Source organism: Haliotis rufescens, unplaced genomic scaffold, assembly GCF_023055435.1.
Source record: "Haliotis rufescens isolate VD_foot unplaced genomic scaffold, xgHalRufe1.0.p SCAF_8, whole genome shotgun sequence".
NCBI lineage: Eukaryota > Metazoa > Mollusca > Gastropoda > Lepetellida > Haliotidae > Haliotis > Haliotis rufescens.
In genome coordinates, this window is record NW_025964372.1 from 3,967,902 (window position 1) to 3,992,789 (window position 24,888).

Here is a 24,888-nt window from a genome sequence, read left to right on the forward strand (position 1 = left end):
GAGGAATGTCTACGCGAAAATAATGTTATTTATACCAAGCTCGAATGAGACTAAGTCTGAAAACTGATTGATTAGCAAATTATAGCAAAATTATAGCAAAATTATAGCAAAATTATGGCAAAATTATAGCAAAATTATGGCAAAATTATAGCAAAAATATGGCAAAATTATAGCAAATATAGCAAAATTATAGCAAATTTAGCAAAATCATAGCAAAAATATAACAAAATTATAGCAAATGTAGCAAAATTATAGCAAAATTAAAGGAAATATAGCAAAAAATAGCAAATATAGCAAAATTATAGCAAAAATATGATAAATTGAACTTTAGCGGTTAATATGACATAATGTGGTTTGAAATCCTCATTCTTTCGCAACAGTTTATTATTACGGGCTGTATTGGATATGCCATATTTTATTATGTTAGACTTAAATATCTCCTTAGGTATTACATTTTGAAATGCAACGAACTCATCGAACAAATGCTCAAAGATGAGCCAGAACCAATGACAGATAAATCTTTAGATAAACATAGAGAAAGACTCACCGCTTTGGCAGCCGGTGGAAAATGTTCCCAATATTTGGGGGAAAATTATACCATAAAAAAATTGATAACATGACCAACGAAGAAATTAAAAAACTGTACGCGCGTTACGAGTCTAGACTGGGAGCTACCATGACTAAAACAATAGGGTCGGCTATATTACAACTATACACAGTCGTAGCTAGTACGTTTCTCCCTATCCCGGCAGAACATCGCATGTATTTATGCGAATCTCTCAAGAAAGACCCATTCATGGAACACGCTATAAGCTCAGTGAGCTGTGAGTTTTATCATAGTTCTTAGCTCCATGTTCTTAGCTCCACTCACCACCACTTTAATAACGGTATTGTCAATTTAAACATACATGCCCACTTAATAATATAAATGGAGACTCAACAAGTGACACCACAACAGATTGCGGAAACACAATCACAACACGTGACACCACAGATTGTGCACGAGGAAATGATAACCCCCATTTGCACAAGCCAGAGTGATGAGGAAGAACCAAAAAAAAATCGCGGGTGGTAGGATGGGGGCGCTTGCGAGGAAAGCGAAACTAATGCATAATTCAAATAGTCGTCCAATTAAAACTTGGGCATTAGTAGGAGTTGTTGCTATAGCGGCTGTACGGTTGTTTTATAAGACCGGAGAAGAGAAAATGTCACCCCCGATGTCACAACAACAAGTTCAATTAGAGATTAGGCCTCATATAATGCTATAAGAAGCATGACTACTCAAGTTACAGACGGTAAAATGTTGGTAAATGCAACGTATCATTCAACGGTGGTCAGCAGCTCGGCCATTGGCTATGCCTGTATAGCTAAAATGATTACTAAAGCCACACCACCCAATCTAGATTTTAATGGTTATGATATCGGTAATGTCATTCTCGATATTGGATTTGGCTATGGCAACAAAAGATATGCTCATCAAACAAGGGCTTATCCCAGAAGACATAATGAAGTAATTAAACATTTGAATATATTATATTCATATAAACATTTGAATATTTTATATTCATATAATATGGCAACAATTGCGATGATGGTCGGTGGAGCTATTGTAAATGCTCTAGCTTTTTCAGGGAGTATTTTTTTATTTTCTAGTATGAGGGAATCAAATGCTAAAGAAGTTGAAGAGGAGTGTAAACGACATAATAAAGCATTAGAACAACTCGAAACAGCCCAGTCACAATGGACCAGGCGCAGAATAGAGAGATCAGATTTTATTCAGGATGAACTGCTTAGGGAGGGACATTCAATTCAAACGTTTAAGGATGTTGAATCTGCCATGCACGAATACTTCCTCGTTTATGGGAAAAAAACATGACCTAGTTAGGGCTGGCGAGCGAGTCACTCTGACTGCTAATCTATAAATAGCCATGTCTCACCAGTGGAGATGTGATTTGCATTTAGACAAATGATATGATAGATGTATAACCATGAATCTGTGCAGATTTACACTCAATGTAACCGACGTTCTGTTGGTATTTACTGTGGTATACACTCTTATTACATCAGGCGGGGAAATATAAACTATACATGTTCTGTATGTGGGATAGGGGTCAAAGGTCGTTATTGTTTATGTAAGAAACACGGTGCTGATAGGGTCAGGAACCAGATTATTTACGCTAGGAAGAGAGATTACATCAACGAGAGGAATAGTTTTGGGAGAATACATATTTAGATATATGAAAAATAACTAATTAGACAAATGAAGCATTTTGCATATACCATTAAACCACAATGGTTTTTGTGAGAGAGTTGAAGGCTTTAGCAAAACAACGTGGTCCACATGGATATTCTCGAATGAGAAAAGCTGAATTGATCGATTTACTCGGTTTGGAATACAACAAACCCCAGACTGTTAGAGAACTCAAAGCTCAAGCAAAAAATAGTGGGCTGAAAGGTTATTCTCGAATGAGAAAAGCTGAATTGATCGCTTTACTAAATAATAATGATGTTGATAATAAACAACAAGATGATGTTGTTGAGAAAAAACAACAAGAATTAAAATTTGTACCCACATCTGCCGGCGTTGGTAAATATCTAAGAGGTTGGAAGATGGATATTAATACCAACATGGATGTTAATGATGTTAAGCCTATCATATCGAGTAAAATTAACGAGGAGTTAGATGATTTACATAGTATAAATACCAGCTGACGATTAAAATGTCATTGAGTAAAAGTAACACAGACAATAGCACTGAATATACCGAACCATATTTCCGGAGCAATCAAGAAGTTATAACCGAATCTGATACTTTAAATCGATAGTTTATATTTAGATATAGCAAATTATATGCCCTTCAAAGGTGGATCTTATATAGATTTACCCCCGTATTATAAAAAGAAAAAAGCCATAATTAATGTAAAAAATAAATCCGATGACTGTTTAAGAATGATGATAAGATCTGCATTGTTCCCCGTAGACAAACATCCGGATAGACCTTCTAGCTATCCTCAAAACGATGGACTAAACCTCGATGGTATAGACGAACCAACACCAATCTCACAAACTGATAAGGTGGAAAAGCAAAATAATTTAGCTGTAAATGTTTTCGGACACTCTTCTCAAGGAATTGTTGTACACAGGATATGCTCCTCTACAGAACATATTCCCAGAATCAATTCATTTCTGATCGAAAAAGATGGAAAATATCATTTGAACATTATTGTAATCAAATGCCAGTACAGTATGTACTTCGAAGCACTTATCAAACCTAAAGAAAATAATCAAGATAATAATCGAGATAGTAGTTTTACGTACAAAACTCAAGAACATATTCCTTGTGGGTTTGGATATATAGTTGTAAGGTATGATGGGAAAACAAACCCGCCCATGATTTACAGAGGTCCTAATGCAGCGGGAAAGTTCCTAGAATATCTACAAAATGAAGAGAGAATAATCAGGGAAAATTGATCATGTAAGAAACTCATGTGTATGACGAGGGATAATTGGAGTGACTATAAGAGGTCAACGAGTTGTCATGTTTGTAATAAACCCCTGAATGGGGATTCCGTAAGAGATCATTGCCACGTCACGGGTAATTATCGGGGAGCTGCGCAAAACGAGTGTAACTTGAAACTAAAAATGAATTCTCAAACAATACCCATCCCCGCTGTGTTTCATAACCTTAGAAGACCGCCTCCGTGGTCTTGTGGTAGAGCGTCCGCCCGGAGAGCGGAAGGTCCAGGGTTCGATCCCGGGCCGCGTCATACAAAAAGACGTTAAAAGATTGTACTTGTTGTTACCCTGTCTGGCGCTCGGCATTAAGGGGCTAAAACAAGGACTGGTCGGCTCGGAGTCAGTATACTGTGTCTGAGTGGGGTATTCATGTTAAACTGCGGCATGGTATCTCAGTGAGCTAGCACTATAAATCGGCATCAGTCCGGACTAGTACAAGCAGCCACACACACACATACACGTGCATGCACGTCGCTATATAAGTGCAATAATCTTGGACGCGACGTTAAACCCAATTTCACCTCACCTCACCTCATAACCTTAGAGGATACGATTCTCATCTCATCATGCAAGCTATCTCAAAGACCGACGGCGGCTTAACGTGCATTCCTAAAAATATGGAAAAATACATATCATTCTCGTTGACTAAAACTATACATTATACGGACAAGGATAGGGAAAGCCAGAATTAAGCAAAGTAATGGACTTAGATTCATAGACACCGTACAGTTTCTGTTATCTTCCCTGGACAATTTAGCTTATGCGAACAATCCTGATGACTTTGCAATAACAAATCAATATACCGATAGGTTAACTCGTCATTTGTTGCTGAAAAAAGGTGTATATCCTTACGAATATATGGATGATTGGTCTAGATTCGACGAAACTAAATTACCACACCTTGAATCATTCTATAGTAACTTAACAAAATCTAAAATAACAGATGCCGATTATGAACACGCTCTGACGGTGTGGAATAAATTAGGTTGTAAGAATTTAGGCGATTATTACGATCTGTACTTAAAAAACGATGTACTGTTACTCGCCGATATATTCGAGATATTTAGAAAGACATGTTTAAAACAATACGGTTTGGATCCTGCAAGGTACTATTCAAGTCCTGGACTATCGTGGGATGCATTGTTGAAGAAGACCGGTGTAGAACTAAAACTACTCACAGATTACGATATGCACTAAGTCTTGTTTATTGAGAAAGGATTAAGAGGTGGTATATCAATGGTAGCAAAAAGGTATTCTAAGGCTAATAATAAATTAGTGGAAGGATATGATCCGAGTAAACCCGACACGCATATATTATATCTCGACGCCAACAATTTGTACGGATGGGCTATGAGTCAACCTTTACCCACGGGTGGTTTTGAGTGGGTCGATGATATTGAAGTGGATGATATCAATGCGAATAGTGCAAATAAAGGGTACATACTAGTGGTTGACTTGGAATATCCAAATTCATTACATAAAGATCATAACAGTTATCTGCTCCCTCCCGAAAGATTAATGTGAATAAAGATTGGATGTCGGAATATCAACACTCCTTGATGGGTAATACAAGGTTAGCTTACGTTGAAAAACTCGTACCAAATTTGATGGATAAGACAAAATATATAGTTCACTACAGAAATGTCCAGTTATATCTATCGTTAGGTATGAAACTAAAGAAAATACACAGAGTTCTAAAGTTTGAACAAAGCCCTTGGATGGAGCCCTATATAAGGCTGAATACAGATTTAAGAAAGATAGCTACCAGTGATTTCGAAAAGAATCTATATAAGCTCATGAATAACTCAGTATTTGGTAAAACTATGGAGAATCTAAGGAAGCGTGTTGATGTTAAATTAGTCAGATCTAATGATGAAGAAAGACTCAAGAAACTCTTAGCTAGTCCGGCTTTTAACAGTAGCAAAATATTCTATAACGACTTAGCCGCGTTGCATATGCAGAAGAGTAATATAAAATTCAACAGACCAGTGTACGTTGGTATGAGTATTCTTGACTTGTCCAAACACTTAATGTATGACTTTTATTACAACGAACTTAAGAAGCAATACGGCGATAGATGTGAGGTGTTATATACCGACACAGATTCTTTGTTGATTGAAATACAAACCGAGGATGTATATAAAGACATAGCAGAAAAAATAGATATGCACGACACAAGCGATTACCCAAAAGATAATCCACTGGACAGCGTAGTAAATAAAAAGGTATTAGGTAAGATGAAAGATGAATGTGCTGGGACCCCTATAGCGGAGTATGTCGGATTAAGACTTGAGATGTATTCTATAAAGAAGTCCGAAAATGGAGAGAAAAGAATAGCAAAGGGTGTTAAAAAGTATGTGGTAAAGCATATTAAACACGAACAGTATAAAGAAGCATTATTCAACGGTAGAACATTCAAACACGAGATGAACTCTTTAAGAAGTTACAATCATAAGATATATGGATTAAGAATGAACAAGACATCATTATCCCCCTTAGATACAAAGAGATGGATTGATAATGATGGTGTAACTACCTATGCTTATGGTTATTTAGGGTGGTAATACTGTACCGTTGGGAACTATGAACAACTCTTCTCGTACAAATGCCCTGCCCTGGTCCATCTTTGAGATAATAAAGAATAGGCTCTCCTTCTTTCATAACCAATCAACTAATGTTATATGTCTTAAGAGACCAAATCAGATCGGTTGCGCGACGTAGGCCTCCTTCGAGTTCACCGGGCTGGTATAAATATCTTATGCTTACTCTATCCGGAAGTTTTTGTTCTTTGCCTCTCCTCTGTGCTGAAGATTCTTCAGTCACATATTTCATTTTAATCGCATCGGATGGTTTCTTCCCGATTAATCTCGTTACTTCATTATTCAGCACTGATACAACAGCTGATAATCGTGTCACCCATTCGGTTGATCTCAATCGCTCGGCTTTCATTTCGATCCCATACTGATAGCCAAACAAACGTTCCGCTAATGTCCGGTTCAATCTTTCAACGATAGCTTGACTACGGTGGGCCTCTTTTTCATGCCTGATTTCTACATCGTGCTTTGTTAACAGTTAAGTTACCGATCCCATAAACTCGTGACCAGGATCTACTTGAAATAACTTGGGCCATTTTATTGGTCCACGTTTATATATGCGACTCAGTGCATTAGCTACTTCTGTTGAATCTTTTGAGTTTAATGGCTCAGCCTCTTTGTATCGAGTAGCCAAATCCACTACGGTTAAAGCGTATTTATACGTTTTGCGTCTTACCTTATCGTGGGGAACTAACAAGAGGTAAGCCTGATGAACTTCATTCGTTGTAAAAATATCAAACTTCTTCCTCGGTATATAACACGGTGCTGGTAAGTATATTTGCCACATCGCTTGTTTCTTTAACCAATCCTTGGCTACATCTTTAGATACCTTAGCCGCGGTGGCTAATTTTTTTATTGCTCCTATACCTTTCCAATATCCTCGTGGGCTATAGTAAATTTTATCCATTATTAATTAATATTGATGTTTCTTTTAATACGAATCATGACTATCGTTGAATCGCATCATCATTTTTGCATAAAAAATTCCCTCTGTAGTGGTGGTATAGGTATATAAATCTGGCTCCAGTGGAAGTGGTCCAGAACCCCTATTACCTATACTACTCCAGCAGCAGTTGTTTTCGGGACATCACGTGACATTTTACACATGACGACGATGACTCTCAAGCGATCAATATGATGCACAAGTTTAAGCAATTGCAGACACCAGCAAAAAAGACTCAGATACCATCACTTGGTGCAAGCTGTAAAATGAATGTTGCTGCAGTTAATTACAGTCTATCACTATTATTGAGTAAATGGGATTTAGCGAAGTGCGAGCAATATACCAGTTATGCTTCGATATGGGAAACAACAAATAAGCTTTACAGTGTATCTTTTTGAAATTCCATTCATATAGTTAGTGCTTTACTACCATCATCCCAAAACTCCCATCCCCAACATCCACACTACCGAAATCTCCATCAACCTACACAATCATCCCCTCAACTATTCTTTCACCTACTCCACCATCATCACAACAGTCTCATCACCTAAACCACCATCAACCCAAAGTTTCCATCACCTAAACAACCGTCATCCCTACTATCCTATCATCTACTCCACCATCAACCCAACAGTCACATCACCTACACCACCATCAACCCAACAGTCACATCACCTACTTCACCATCAACTTAAGAATTCCATCCACAACATCACGACCCCAACAGTCACATCATCTACACCACCATCACGCCAAGATTCCTATCAACTACACCAACCATTCCTCTCATTACGTGGTTTATGTGGAGGTTCATGACGTTCATCGTTTAAATTATGAAAAAAGGTCAAAGAGAAGGTAAGAAAATATCACAGATATAACAGTTAACTATTCAGTAGTACGTCCGTTTTTCAGCACACGGCTTCTGAAATTTTCATCTAACGCCTCAATATCGTTGAATATTTTTACCTTTATTGCTAAATTATCACGTTTTGTCTGTTTGAGGATTCACATGCCATTTCGAAAGTATATAAAGGCCACACACGTGGGTTTTCGGATAGATTTACGAGAATCATTAATAGCTCAAATCGTTATCACATGATTAAAACACAACCACCCATTCTTGACTACATTCAGCTCGCCCTGGATAAAATTCCGAAAAAAGTCTAAGTTCTTGTAAGGTATAAAACTCGTCAATAAATGTAGCTAATGATCCTGTGACATTCCATGTGTTATAGAAAAATGTGTTATATGATATGTGAAATGTTGTATGTGTTATACGATATCTGTAATGTTATATGAGAAATATGATATGTGATATGTGGTATGTGGCATGTGGTATGTGATATGTGGTATGTTGTGTGACTCATATGTTATTTCTGTTATGTGTTATGCAGTGTGTGGTATGTTATATATGATATGTGATGTGTGGTATGTTGTGAGTCATATGTAATTTTTGTTATGTGTTATGCAGTATGTGGTATGTTATACATGATATGTGATATGTGGTATGCTTTATCCAACCAAAGTTGGCATTCATGGTGACTCACACATTTCCATACCTAAAAGAACGTCTACACCCTTCCTCAACACGGCCTTTAAAATCTTGCACTACACGGGACATACGTGTTGCAACCAAACAAATACACCAATTTCATATATTTTCGACAAACATGGCCAAGTAATGTCCATAAATAGAGTTTGCAAACTGTCCATAGAACGGATTCGAACCGGTAGAAGAAATTAGGGTGTCATCATTGATGGGAACAAGATTGGTGCATTTCAGCATTGTTGATGATGTTTACGTTGTGACGTAATAAACTCACCGTCAAAAGGAACGCGAACCATAGAAACATACAGTAAACTACGGTTATAACGAACTCAAAGGGACCACTAAGCTTAGTTCGTTATAACCGTAGTTCGTTATAAGCATATATACAGCATAAATACAACAAATGGCCGGGACTAAAAAATAAGTTCGTTATATAGGTCAGTTCGTTATAAGCGTGTTCGTTATAACCGTAGTTTACTGTACAGATAAGTATGTAGGTTAAGAAGAGAAGTTTCCAATGTGTACCACTTAATGACAAAACTAACAATCAGTCAAGCATGATCACAAAATGCTTTCGCCTCTTTTGCACACACGTGTCTTGCACCATCTCTGATGACATTGACCATATCGTTTTTCCTAACTTTGAATATTAATGGGGGTAAAAGGTAATTTACTCTGCAATTGTTTGTAGTTTTCGTATATACATTAAAATGCCAAGCCAAAAGAAACGCGAACCATGGAAACATATAGAGAAGTATGCAGGTTAAGGAGAGATGTTTCCAAGGTGTACCAATTAATGACAAAAACAAAAATACCTTAGAAGAACTTAGACTTTTTTCGGAAATCTGTCCAGGGCGAGCTGGATGTATTCAAGAATGGGTGGTTGTGTTTTGATCATGTGACAACGATTTCAGCTATTAATGTATGTATTAATGACTCTCGTACAACTCTCCGAAAACCCACGTTTGTGGACTTTATATACTTTCGAAATGGCATATGATTTCTTAAATAGACAAAACGTGATAATGTTTCAATAAACTTAAAAATATTCAACGATATTGAGGCGTTAGATGAAAATTTCAGAAGCCGTGTGCTGATAAACGCATGCACTACTGAATAGTTAACTGTTATGCCTGTGATATTTTCTTGCCTTCTTGTTGAATTTTTTCATAATTTAAACGATGAACGCCATGAAACTCCACATAAACTGCGGCAAGGAGAGGAGTGGTTGGTGTAGTTGATAGGAATCTTGGCGTGATGGTGGTGTAGATGATGTAATTGTTGGGGTTGTGATGTTGTGGATAGAATTCTTGGGTTGATGTTGATGTAGGTGATATGACTGTTAGGTTGATGGTGGTGTAGGTGATGTGACTGTTGGGTTGATGGTGGTGTAGGTGATGTGACTGTTTTGTTGATGGGAGTGTAGGTGAAGGGACTGTTGGGTTGATGGTAGTTAGGTGATGTGACTGTTGGGTTCATGGTGGAGTAGGTGATAGGATAGAAGGGATGACGGTTGTTTAGGTGAGTGACACTTTGGTTTGATAGAGGTTTAGGTGATGAGACTGTTGTGTTGATGGTGGAGTAGGTGAAAGAATAGTTGAGGGGATGATTGTGTAGGTTGATGGAGATTTCGGGAATGGGAGTTTTGGGATGATGGTAGTAAAGCACTAACTATATGAATGGAATTTCAAAAAGATATACCGTAACGCTTATTTGTTGTTTCCCATAATGAAGCATAACTGGAATATTGCTCGCACTTCGCTAAATCCCATTTACTCAATCAAAGTGATAGACTGTAATGAACTGCAGCAACATTCATTTTACAGCTTGCACAAAGTGGCGGTATCTGAATCTGTATTGCTGGTGTCTGCAATTGTTTAAACATGTGCACCACATTGATCGCTTGAGAGTCATCGTCGTCATGTATAAAATGTCACGTGATGTCCCGAAAACAACTGCTGCTGGTGATATCTTAACCGTTCAAGTGCAGTCTCTGGCAGTGGCCTTAGCGTGTGGATCCTGCATTCCCCTGTTAACAGTTCAAGATGATGACGCTGGTTTCAAGTAGAAGTCTGCAGCTGTTTTTAACAACTGTTTACATAATGTTGGCACTGTCCACATGCAGCACAAAGGAATGTAGACTTCAGTTGACAGATAAAATGAAGGACAGATCTCTCATTTTCAATAATATTGACATCGTGTTGTGCCAACTTGAATGTATCAATGATATTTTTTATTTTCGCATCATGTTCCCAATCAAATGATGAATCCCAGAAGATTGAGAAGATGGGCGGATCCAGTGTTCGTCCTGAAACTCATCCACGTGTAAGTTATATTTATGTCAAGTATATTGACGTGTATCAGTGTACCTAGATGCGTTCATGCTTGTGTATTTACAGATGTAGGTGTAGATGCATGTGTCTGTGTATACTTGATGTGTGTCGGTGTGTATACATATGTGTAAGTTTGTGTCGGTGTGTGTAGATGTATGAAGATGTGTGTCCATATGTTTAGATGTGTGTTTCGGTATGTAGAGTTGATTGGATGCGTGTCAGTGTTTGTCGGTGTGTGTAAATGTGTGTCGGCGTGTGTATATGTGTGTCAGTGTGTGTAGATGTGTGTAGATATGTGCACGTGGAGGCGTATGGAGGTGTGTGTCAGTGTATGTGCATGTGTGTACAGATGTGTCTGGATGTGTGTGTACATGTGTATATATGTGTGTATATGTGTGTCAGTGTGTTTAAGTATGTGCACGCGGAGGCGTGTGGAGGTGTGTTGGGGTGTATATGTGTGTGTAGATGTGTGTAAATGTGTGTCAGTGTGTTTAGATATGTGCATGTGGAGGCATGTGGAGGTATGTGTTAGAAATTCAAACGTTATGTTAATTGATTGGCAGACGCCCGAGATCTTCCGATGCCAGATGTTCAACAAACGAAGGGCTTCTGCAAATAAAAAATAGCCATACCATGTACTTTAGCTAGATTTAATTGAATTTGGCAGCATGATAATACCCCCCACACATCTCAATACAATCAAACAGCAACCTAGGGTACGTAGATGTGACACTCGCTCGACATTCGACCGTGACCTTCTGTTTCGCAGTCGAAGGAGACAAATTTGTCAGCTACTGGGAATTTTAGATTTTTGTCCACGATTGACAGTGAATGTCAGTTCAAGCCAGAAGCCATGATTGTTTACGAAGGAGACATAAAGTCACCTAGCATATTTTGATATGAAATATAACAGTTAATGAAAGAAACCTCTGAATGACTGTTGACATATATGATATCAACGAACAGGAGGGTTAGATAATATATATCACCCAAAATCGCTCTTCTAACAACAAATTCAGTTCGTAATCAACATTATTGCTGTCTAAGGCCCCAACTAATCCTGTGGATCCGAATTCTGCAATCAGACTTCCGAATGTTTGGAGAGCGGATGTGGGAAGAGCTGTGCGCAAGGTAAGAAGTGTAGAACATAAAAGAAACAAAACACTTTCCATATTCATAAGAAATCTATGCCAAAAGCAGAGCGATTTCACGATTCCCGACTCAACAATGAGCATTTGTTTATGAAGCAATATCAAATGGTAATGGCACGAGGCGATCGCGAAAAGGTGAGCGCATTCTGCCCCATCGTCACAAACACATGCAAAGGCAAATCAATAGTTATCCTGAAAAAAAACATGGAACATATGGTACAAGTCAAAATTAGGAATTGCGTCGTACATAAGTCTTGCCACTGATGCCATAAAACTTTGTGAAAGCTTTACCGAGGCCTTGAATATTGTAAACTTGATCAAACTTCTGGACAATAGTCGTATGACGCACTGTGAAATCTTGATAGAATGAGCATGCTCGATTTAAATACATGGATATTGATTTTGAATGGAATATTAACAAGTCAGCGCTGATTGAGTTAAAATCATTACAAAACTTTAAAAAATAATAATAGTGAACTGTCAAGGTTGACACCAGTTGAGAAAATATTACGTTCATGCTTATGTGCATGTAGTATAATGATTATACATGTTGCATCATAATTATAAGGTTTGGGCAGAGATTTCTTTTGTCGCTTTTATTTATCATTGTATTGATTAAGTATTTAAATGTATAGACGTGTGGAACACGGCCGATATCAACTTTTCAGGCTCAGAAACATCAGTATGGCATAATATTAATTAATCTTATCTTTCCAGGATAAAATGGTTTATTTTAGACCCATCATTTTATTTGTGCACTATAGTATATGTTGCCGGCTAAGGGAGGTTACTCAGGTCTACAAGCTCTAATTAACAGGCCGGCTCCCATGAGATTATTCAGGTTATACATTAGTAGCATGACAAAGGGAGATAACTGAAGTAAACCTTTAATGTGAAGGAATTCCCCTCTGCCTTTCGCTTTCGGGGACCATTACAGGCAAGCTGTTTTTCCGTGTTCGTGCATATATTTTCGTGTTTCGCAGCATGTCAGGAAGAGGGAAACCAACGAGAAAGCGGCCGACACGTGGGACAAGAGCTGCCACGAAGAAGAAACGCAAGGAACAAACCCCTTCGCAGTCGTCACCGCCCGGCATGCCCGAAGCAGCGATGGGACAGCAAGATAACTTGGCGACAGCACGTGAACCCAGTCAAGTTCAAGCAGACAGGACGGCGCCTTCCCAGATTTCGTCAGGTAAAAAAATGCGAGTGGGTCAAAACCGACTGGGGGTGAGTTTGTTGACATATCCTTTAATCCAGAAGTTACAAACAATATTACGGAATTGGTTTCCTTACCCACTCAGCTGTTAAGTACACAAACACAGTCAGTCACTTCACACGCACAGCCCCCATGTTTCCCTCCCATACTGTTTACCGGGAGTGAGTTTACCCCTCCCATGACACAATGTGGTGATGATGATTTGGGAGCTAACGTTCCTTCAAGTATCAAGCAAAGATATGTAATGGTAAATATATCAATCTTGCAATGCTGCTGAAATCTGACCGGGAATTACAAGATTATGCTTGTACATCAGCCATTTTCCTTAACTCGGAAAGTCATTTGGAACTGAAACCAAAGGCTTCAGGTAAAGTGATTGAAACCATAACTGAGTGGTCAACTGCATTCACAGTGTATATCAGCATTTATATCAAAAGTCACCCGGAACAGATACAAGGAATGCTCAATACATGAACACAATTCGTCTGGGGGATGTCGTCATACTGGGATTGGTTGGAGAACATATGATGAGCAGTTCAGACTGCGTCAAGCACGAAATCCACAGAATTCATGGGGGTCAATCAATGTAGAGCTTTGGATGTTATACATGCAAGTTCCGTCACAGAATTTTGGCTCGTTCCCCAGAAAGGATAGCCAGTCATTTCATGTCCAGAACACAAACAGAAACTCGACATGCCATGATTACAACTACAGGTATTGCAGTCGAGACAAGTGCAAGTTCAAACACACCTGCTCCAAATGTGGAGGGAATGCCCACCCTGCGTCTAACTGTTTGTCCAAAACACAATCTGGCAAATTTGTATACATTAGGCAGGACCCCAATCAGACCCCAAGTGCTTCAGCTTCATAACAATCATCATGATCATATATCATGTACTTTTCAATTTTATGCTTTCATGTATATATTTTTTTCCTAATTACTTCATTTCATTCTAATCATGTTATTACCTGCTTTACCAATGTGTTTGGATATTGTATGTTGTATGAACAATTATTCATGCATTAATTATGTCTTTTTTACAGATGTTTGGATTGTAGGCTCATCATTTGTCTAATGGTCTCAGCGGCAGAGTTACAGATTGAAATTCACCGAAGTGGTAAACGTCTGAGACCTGCATCACTTCGAGCTTTCCTCCCACATTAAGCTGACATGCCGCGATATAACTGTAATAGTGTTAAAAGCAGCGTTAAACCAAACTCACTCACTCACTCACTCACTCACTTTATTTGTTACATTTACTGCAAAGTTCAATTATTTTTGTCTAGTTTGTCCTATTCGCGTTATAGAGGTCCTCTCTAGCAGGATGTTTAGCATAAATTGCGTGCAGGGTCAGCGCTCACATTAAATTTTCATATTTTATGTAAACTTGAAATTTTCAAAGTTCCATGTAGCAGAGAGCAATGTTGTTGTTGTGCGGCAAGCTCATCATTAAAGGGATTTTGAACATGTTTGATGTTTTGTCATGACAATGAATGCCAGATAGATTCAATTACAATACACCATTCTACTATTTTCAGAACCTGAAAATTATAAATGTTAATGTTGGAAGAAATCTCAGCTTAATTATCTCTGTATGAATATTCTTACAAACTATTCCTTCCATCGTTCTTCCTCTTTTAGTACATACACTTTATAAGACAAACAAGTTTTGAATAATTTGACATACCCAAATGCTGATATTCCCAAATAGCCGAAGCCATCATTGCAACTGCTCGCGACTGATCTGTTTGTTTACTTAAACTGCCAGTAAACAGTAAACTTTGTGCCCTGAAAGTGGAACATGCACACGTTTGCCATCATCAAAAAGCTGGCCCTTGGAGCTGTACATCGCGTTCCCGCACCACACAGGAAAATAACATATGCACTTCAGAGAAGTTGCCATGTGGTGGGATGTTCAGTTATACATCTCGACTCTTACGAAGTGCACACCAAGTAATCAGTATCTATCCGATCTCCATCATTATTTCGTCCAATGACAATATGCGGACATAAGGTGTTCATGTTAACAGCCCTGATGACTAAACAAAGACACTCGCTTTCTCGCCCTTAGATGATGTCTTGCCATTTCATTTCGTAAAGACTAAAACATCATATTACAGCACCATCGTTTTGCGAACTCCACATCGCCTCCGAAACCGGGAACCTGTCAAAAGTGAAACTCATCTTGTCCCAGGGACGGGCGGACATTAAAGCAAAGAGTGAATTGGTTGGACACCGGTGATGTTGGCAGCTGGTAATGGGCACCGAGAAGTGTTTGAGGAGAGGTGGAGATGGTGAAGTATGTCCTCTCACATGACATGGAGGACATCAACAGTAGAGGATGGAAGAAGAGGACACCAGTGATGGTGGCAGCATTGCGTGGACATAAAGAAGAGGTAGAGTTACTCGTGGGTGAAGGAGCTGATGTGTCACTCGTATCTGAGAGGGGTGCAAACATCCTTCATCTTGCCAGTCGGGGAGGACATGTGGAGGTGGTCAAGTATGTCCTCTCACAAGTCATGGTGCGTATCAACAGTAGAGGATGGAAGAAGAGGACACCAGTGATGGCGGCAGCATTGCATGGACATAAAGAAGTGGTAGAGTTACTCGTGGGTGAAGGAGTTGATGTGTCACTCGTATCTGAGAGGGGTGAAAACATCCTTCATCTTGCCCATCGGGGAGGACATGTGGAGGTGGTCAAGTATGTCCTCTCACAGGACAAGGTGGGCATCAACGCCAAAAACAACAAAGGACAAACAGCAGCCAAGATAGCAATATCCCAGGATCGAGGAGACATGCTTTATCTTCTTGTGTCGCATGGTGCTGTCATGAAATGTTTGCGTAGACATTCATATTATAAAAGACAATGTGTTGAATACAATTATGACGTTCACGTGTTGAATACATTGATGTTGTTACAGACATTGAAGTGTAGAATAAAATCATGTTGTTATTGACACTGGCATGTGGAATAAAATCATGTCATTACGGATATTGACGTGTTTATTACATTGATGTTGTTACGGACATTGACGTGTGGAATGTTGTTACTTACATTGAAGTGTTAACCCTCAGCATAGCCAAAAGAAACATCTAGTGTCGATTGTACGATTCAGACTATATCATGTGCTAGTGTTTATGATCCACTATCAAATAGTCCGTTGGTTGGTATGTTGTTTTACGCCGCACTCAGCAATATTCCAGCTATATGACGGCGTTCTGTAAATAATCGAGTCTGGACCAGGCAATCCAGTGATTGATATCATGAGCATCCACGCAATTGGGAGCAATGACATGCATAAACAAAGTCAGCGAGCCTGACCACCTGATCCCGTTAGTCGCCTCTTACGACAAGCATAGTCACCTTTTACGGCAAGCATGGGTTGCTGAAGAGCTATTCTACCCCGGATCTTCACGGGTCACTATCAAATAGTAATGAGACCAGGGGTTCGCGAAAAGGTCAGCGTATCCTGTCCCCCCAGTGGCACTCGTCACAAACACGTGCAAAGTCAAGTCAATACTTTACCTGAAAAAAAACCCACGGAAACATATGGTACAAGTCATAATAAGGAATTGCATTGGACATAATTTTTGTCACTGATGCGTCAAATTTGGAAATGTCCTTCACATGTCTACCATAAAGCTTTTTGAAAGCTTTACTGAGGCCTTGAATGTTATTGCCTTGATCAAACTTCACGCTCTTTGAAATCTTTGAAGAGAGCACATGCTCGATTGTATCTCAAAAGTTGTGAAATATATGCACCAAAGGCTGGAGCTGCTGGAATATTGCTCGACATATAAGGAAAGTTGACTAGTAGAAAGTTGAAGCCATCTCTTGTCATCGAGTCTTGTGAGTTTTGTCAATCTGAATCTTTATGCATAGATCTTAAAACCTCTACTTCTTGCCTGATTACTTGCAAATATTAGGAAGATGTTGACAGTGAGGAAGTTCAGCATTTGACGTATTGTCTTCTCACTACACTTCAGATGGCAATTGCTTTCATTTTTCACAAATAGTCTTGAACCTCCGAATATAGATATATAAATGTATCTGTGGTCACCACGTTTTGTAACAAAAGCCCCATCGATCAAGGAATGAAGTTTTCCCTTAAGTTTGTCCTGGGGGATAGTGGTGTCGAAATTGTGAAACGAAATATTTTGACAGAATGGAGCATGGTTCTTTTCCGAGAATGCAAAACGTCAAGCAAATCCTTTGAGATTTTGAGAAACGACATGGCATTAATTCAATCTCATTAAAATCAGATCTTAGTTCTCGCTACCGCTAAACAAAGATCTGAGGACATCCCATTACGGGTCACGTCAGATCGACCTTTTGCGAACTCTGACCGACCTATGGAATTACTGACAAGTAATCAGTATTCACTGAATTTACACGTGGTTTCTCATGCTGCATTACACAAGAATTTTCACATTCTGAATATACACAAAACATATTTGAAAGGTTCTTAACGATATTATTGATAGACTAACACTACGGATGGCTGAAGTTCGCCCTGATATAGCAAGCAATGCTGAAAACCAATGTGGTCAGCCCACAGAAGGCTGGACCAGATAACATTGTGATTGACACCATGAGCATCGACCCACGCATTTGGGATATGAGGACATGCATCAACCAAATCAGCGAGCCCGACCACCCGGTACCCTTAGTCGCTTCTTACGACAAGCATAGTCGCCTTTTATGACAAGCATGGGTTGTAGTTCAATTCCATTTATTCATGAATATTTATTTCACACAAGAGGTCCTCAGATATGTCCCTATGGCCTGACTTATATCTACACAATAACACAATACACATCTAGATGATGTAATGAAGAGTACAGTAGTATTCCAATTTGAGTCTGAACTATCTCTTTGAATCCCAGAAGATTAGGGAACCCTCCAGAAAGAGCCTCTCAGGTCAGAGTGAGTGAGAAAGGTTTTACGCCGCTTTTAGCAATATTCCAGCAATATCACGGCGGGGGACACCAGAAATGGGTTTCACACATTGTACCCATGTCGGGAATCGAACCCGGGTGTTAGGCGTGTCTCAGGTCAGAGGGGAGATCTACTCTCTGACCACTAACAAAATGCTATGTCATCCTAATTCTTTGTTCTCTTTGTCTTTCTTTTTTTTCAGAACCAAAACCGAAAAGAGTCTTATCTCTCTGTCAAAGCTCTGGTCTCTTTACTCACTTATTTGCATTTGGCAATTGATGATAGAGATTCAAACACTACTATTGTGCCTTTCCTGACAAACCCGTTCCCATTTGCCATCTGGTCATTCTTGTATACAAACAGTACAAGGAAACTTCCAGACTTTTTGTCGCCCGAAATAATATTAAAAAGTATTATGTCAGTTCACAATTAATGGCCGACTGTTCCCTTGCTCCAGACATGATACATTCCAAAATACAAATAGTGGTCAGTGTTGACAATACTGTGGGGTACAATTGTTTGAAGCACCCGTAATTTGTCAAGGCCCCGGCCACACCTCTATCTCACTGCCTTCCGAGCAGGGGGGCACTCGTGAAGAGCAACCTCCCCGTGGTGAGTGCTGGGTAACGCTAATAGCTCTTCCCCCGTGTGGATCCGGGGTAGAATTTGTCCTCAGCACCACATTGCTGGTCGTATGGGGCGACTAAATTGGGCAACCCGTTTGCCGTGGGTTGCGCCCCTGTGTCGGCGGAGGATGGGATTCTGGTGGTTGAGGGCATTGGAGCCAGGAACCGGTGTTCCTTTTGCCCAATACACCACTTCGACCCTTACTTCGCCTAGACGGGTGGTAGAATTGGCCCGATTCTATTAATCGGCCGGTCACGCCATGCCCTGTGCATGGAAAACATATCTCAGAAATATCATATTAAAAACTGGTTCATTCTGAAATATGATATCGTTATTAATGCGGATATATATTATTGCCTAGAGTCCTATGCCAGAAGGCGGTGGCTCGTGGGCCAATCTGGTGATACGGACCTCTGAAATCTGTGGTTCTTGGGAATTATGTCATGGCCGAACCAGCCTAACATTACTTATTTTAGTTTTCATAGCTTTCAAGTCTTTATTTCTGGTGTATAACATCCCTGTTAACCTTGGTGTTGTAGCCTGGCTTCCACTGCACACCGTCCTTGTTGACAGTCGATGGCGGGTGAGGAGCAGGGATGCTGTAACTTATACTTACAACATGTCCCTGAATCTGCACTCTGGTTCTTCAAAAGCAAACAAGCGTAGGCATACAGATTCAGTCTCATCTGATGAAGATGTCTCACCACAAGTGGCCGATTCTTGGCCTAGGTTCATCGTCATTTCATCCGCTGATGACTCTCCTTTAAAGCTCAATCCTTTTGTCATCTCCAAGGGAATCAGAAGTACCTGTGGGGAAGTCAAGAATGCCACTCGTCTTCGTTCTGGCTCAGTCCTTGTTGAATGTGCACGGAGATAACAAAACGTTAATCTACTGGGTCTCCAGCAGTTTGTTAACACAAAGGTTGTTGTCTTAGTGCACAAAACACTGAATTCTTGCTGAGGTATTGTGAGAGATCGCGTTCGCTGTCTGTCAGACATGACAGAAGAAGACACAGCAACTGAATTACAAAACCAAGGCGTCACTGCAGTAAAACGGTTTACCAGAAAGACACAGGCAGGTAAGATTGTCAACACACAAACCTATCTTTTCACTTTTTCAATGTCAACTCTTCCTAAATCAATAAAAGCTGGTTACTTTAACATCGGAGTGGAGGTTTATGTCCCAAATCCACTCCGATGTTATAATTGTCAAAAGTTCGGCCACGGAGCTAAATTTTGCACTGCTAAGACAAGATGCTTCCGTTGTAGTGGAACTCATGAGAGTTCAGAACTGCACAAATGACATCAAATGTGCAAACTGCGACGGGAAGCACTTGTCCTCATCTAACTTCTGTCCTGTATTTGAACATGAAGCAAAAATATTAAAAATCAAAGTTCCAAACAACATTTCTTACACTGAAGCCAAAAAGTTTCTTCCATTGCAAACCCCTTCAACCAAAACGTATTCAGCTGCTGTGTCCTCTCCAACTCAAGGAGTCAAAGTATCAACGATCTCTACACAAACCGATATCTCTTTGGTTCAGGATGAACAGATTACCATTGATGAAACCAAGACATCTCACATTGTCCAGTCAAAAGTAACATCTGCTTCCCAAACAGAGACCCTGCTATCGACACCTACAAATACTGAACTAATAGAACCAGAAACAATCACCAAAATGCAAACAGTTTAGGGCGAAGCCCACTTGTCAAAACAGACTAAAAAACAATTGAAGAAAAAAGGCCAGGCACTCCACCTATAGAGGTTCATAAAAAATTGAGCTTCTGGAGATGGAGGTTAGTCCCTCAGTCCCAGTCCATGGGAATGGACCTCCCTCCCGCTCACGATCTCAAGTTGAGCCACCATGAGTAGCTCTCCTAATTTAATCCAATGGAATTGTAGAGGACTTCGGAACAATTTCAATGACCTTCAGCTATTAATTCAGGATTTTGCTTACAAGAAACTTTCCTTAAAACAACAGATAATTTTTATTTACGACAGTACGATTCTTACCATTGCTTTTCCCCTCCAGGGGATAAAGCAACTGGAGGGTCCTCTGTTATGGTGAGGCAGGGCGTCATTCACAGTCCTGTTCCTCTCAAAACCCCCACTTCATGCTGTTGCAGTACGTGTGACATTAAATATTGTTTTTACTTTGTGTTCTTTGTATTTACCAACCTCGTACTCTCTCCGACAGTCTGATCTTCAGGCACTATATGGCCAACTCACTACGCCTTGTGTTGTCATGGGAGATTTGAATGGCCATAACCCTCTTTGGGGTAGTTGTGACACTAATAATAAAGGAAAGGTACTTGAGGATTTTCTCTTAAATAACGATTTGTGCTTTTTTAATGATGGTTCTCACACATATCTACATCATGCAACTGCCACTCACTCTTGTTTAGACCTGTCAGTTGTAGATTTTAATGTACTTCATGAATTTGAATGGTCAGTCCACGGTGACCTATGTGGAAGTGACCATTTTCCTACTATTTTACAATCTGTGACACCATCCGATGTTTCTCCGTCATCACGATGGAATTTTACTAAGGCAAACTGGGCGTTATATGAAGTCCTTTGCACTAATCATCTAAAACCTGATAGTTTTCTTGATGTTTCCGACCCTAAAAAACTTTTTTCTGATAAACTAAATAAAATAGCTGATGAATGTATTCCGAAGTCCTCTTCAAATCCTCACATACGTAAACCATGGTTCACTAATGATTGCAAACTAGCTAGGAAGGCAAGGAAAAAAGCTGAACAATATTTCCGTCGCCATCCTATGGTCCACAATTTAAATAAATTTAAAATATTAAACGCTAAAACACGGCGTACATTTAAACAAAACAAGCGTCACTCTTGGCAAAATTATGTCTCCAAGATAAATTCACGTATGCCGATATCTAAGATATGGAACATGATTAAGAAAATTAAAGGTAAGGGTTCTAAGTGTCCACCACCTTAAAAATTCCATTGACTAGTTGCGTTTGCAAAACCATGGAACGCATGGTTAATTACAGATTAACCTGGTATACTGTCAGAGTGGCGTATGAATACCAAGCATCGATATGTAATTTAGTCCGTATCGCCGGATAAATCAGTTCGCAATCTCATTAAAATCAGATCTTAGTTCTCGCTACCGCTAAACAAAGATCTGAGGACATCCTATTATGGGTCACGTCAGACTAACCTTGCGCGAACTTTGACCGACCAATGGAATGACTGACAAGAAGGCAGCTTTCTCGTGTTTTACGGCACTAATTTCAAATTGGCGACTACGCTTCGAAACATATTTTGACAAATTCTCGATTAAAAATTTGAAACCTGAACAAAAGAACATTCTGGAATGGCTAATAGATGGTCTAGATTGTATGGATTCAGTCGTTAAGCCCGTAACTAACGTTCGGAATACCCCGTGTTGAAGTGTTCGAGGTTGCATAATCAGAACTCACATTCCGACTGTCACTTTCATGATCTGGTAAGCGACGCTCTGATTTGTCGGATGAAAGGTCGTTCTGACGTGACCCCTAATGGGATGTCCTCAGATCTTTGTTTAGCGGTAGCGAGAACTAAGATCTGATTTTAATGAGATTGAATCAGTTTGTTACCGTCTGGAGTGTTGTGTTGTTGTGCTGGAGTGGAACGCATGTACGTCTGAGGACACACAATGCTAACGTTGGCTTCACTAGTTACTAAAACCTCTGCGATTTGTGTGAACATCGTTTCGGGGGATACATGACTTTTTTCATGAGGGTAATATCTTTTGTATTGTGTTTTCTGTTCTTGAGACATCAAACAATTGTTTTGTTAGTCGTCACCATTTCAGCTCGTTAGCTTATATTAATATGCAAAAAATATGTTTGACCCTTAACTTCTGTTGAGTAGTTCTGTTGATGTTAATGATTTTATGTACCTGTTCAAATAAAACAAAAGAGGTAGCTGCGTATTACGTTGCGACAGATGCACTCGTAAATACACTGGCAAATCCATCTCACTGTGTCCATATTTGAACTTTTTAAACCATGTACCGTACCAGAAAGGGAAATCACAAACAACGCCATGTTCTAACACATAAGGTACATATCTGATTAGAGGTCAATAGACACTTCCCTCTCAGAAATAACGTCGTCCTATTCACGACGTCATCAAGTTGCGAGCGTAGGTGGAATCTCCAGAAATGACGTCGTGATAGAACAATGTTTTATCATGAATTAACCACATCTGGTTCTTCATTGGTTCTTTGCGATTTTTCTTTTGCTCTCTTACATATTGGATTAAAAATTGTTCCCATTCTATGTTATAGTAGTGAAATGTGGGTTTAGAATCTATAGAACAAGTACAACGTTTATCCTTCAAAAAATTTGAAACTAGGAAAACGAGCGCCTGCATGTGCTCTTTTGGGCGAAGTTTGCAGTTACAAACTATGTATAAACTAGTTTAGTAGGTGTTTAAGATATTGATGTAGATTTATTCGTATGAATCCGAAGCCTTTTCCCCACGCCTGTTATAAAATGTAAGAATCACATGATGCGATTGTAGCTTTAGATTGGGTTTCCCTTGTCAGAATGTTCATATTTCAAACAGGTTTTGCCTATTTCTGGATTGCACACGATTGTGAAAACACTGAGGGCTTAATAATTATTATTAAACAGAGATGTGAAGGTATGAAGATACAGAAATGAAATGTTTGAATGGCATTTAAGTTAAGTGTTAAAAGTTGTTAAGTTTCCACCTTTGTTATCTTAATACATTTGTTGTTCTTATAGATGCATATATACACAAAGAAAAAAGTTAAGCACACCCTAACATATTTCATTATTGTTTGGTCCCAATATTTGTAACAGTCATGAAAGATATAATTACGGGAAGAATGATGTTTTCTCGAGATTATGTAATCAGTCATGCGTGACGCAAGCTCACGAGCCATGCATGGTATGCCCGTGCAGCATGCTACCCTGAGTATCTCTAAAAGCAGTATATCCAAACGTTAAAGTTGCTTTCTTAAGCTCGGTTTTAAACAGTTATTCCATGACATTGTGTGACCATGGCACGAAGGCGATTATCAAACGCCACAAGATGGCAAATAATCAGTATGCATAACGCAGGAATGTCTTGTAATGCCATTGGTCGGACTGGAGGGTATGCGACGTAGGGTGGAATGCATCATCCGGGCACGTGGCGGTTATACCTGCTACTGATCTGTTTCACGTGTCATGTCAAGTAGACATTTTAAGGAACATTTTCACATGAAACATCAAACGTAACTCGTTCACTTAATCCTGCAGCTTCATGCTTGTTTTAGGTATTCCCTAAGGTCAGAAACCGTACCTGTGTTACCATGATGTTATTGTCAGTAAATTTCAATCACAACTCACCAATACCTTCTTTATTTGTTGCCAGATGTGTGTTCTATCCGATGACATTGGTATCGCCCAACTCCTGTGTTCAGTCATCCCATGCCATGATTTTTGCCATTTGTCATGGTTCCGAAATAGGGGTGTGCTAAACTTTTGTTGTTGTGTATATACGTCCTCTGCTTCATCGTCTTAATTCTCATGATGAAGGAGTAAGTATAAACCCCTAAACGTTGTGTTCCTCATAATAAAGAATTTGAAGTCCATACATTTTCTTCCTGATACAAATATGGTTTCAAACAATTACTAGCTCAGATTTCTTGTCACATAATTAGTTACACATGTCAAGAGATAACTAGTGCCAGAGTTGTTTTTGATAAGACATCTTGAATATCCTCCATGCACACAAAATGTGGTTAAATAGATATCTGACGTGATGAGGGAGGACCTTGGTCGCCAATTTTGCGTTTAGCTCACCTGACGAAAATGGTATCTAAGTTTGTGACGATAAGACATGATGCCACGTCCAATAGATGAATATCACATGATATGACATGATATCACGTCTGGAAGATGAATATCACAGAATAAGACATGATGCCACGTCTATCGGGATGATTATAACACGATAAGACATGATGTCACGTCCATTAGATGAATACCA

General features: G+C 39.4%; 1 protein-coding gene across 4 annotated transcripts; it reads left to right on the forward strand.

The window, feature by feature from the left end:
* The first annotated feature begins 12,953 nt into the window (after positions 1-12,953).
* On the forward strand, positions 12,954-16,275 carry LOC124122378 (ankyrin repeat domain-containing protein 50-like). Of its 4 annotated transcripts, none has more exons than XM_046485439.2 (2): positions 12,954-13,278; positions 15,424-16,275. In XM_046485439.2, the coding sequence occupies exon 2, from the start codon at positions 15,595-15,597 to the stop codon at positions 16,258-16,260; it is 666 nt and encodes a 221-aa protein (XP_046341395.2). In that variant the 5' UTR covers positions 12,954-13,278; positions 15,424-15,594; the 3' UTR covers positions 16,261-16,275. The 4 variants fall into 3 exon arrangements, with proteins under 4 accessions (XP_048244777.1, XP_046341396.2, XP_046341395.2 ...); XM_048388820.1 differs by having other exon boundaries at positions 12,954-13,313; XM_046485440.2 differs by having other exon boundaries at positions 14,347-16,275.
* Positions 16,276-24,888: the final 8,613 nt, after the last annotated feature.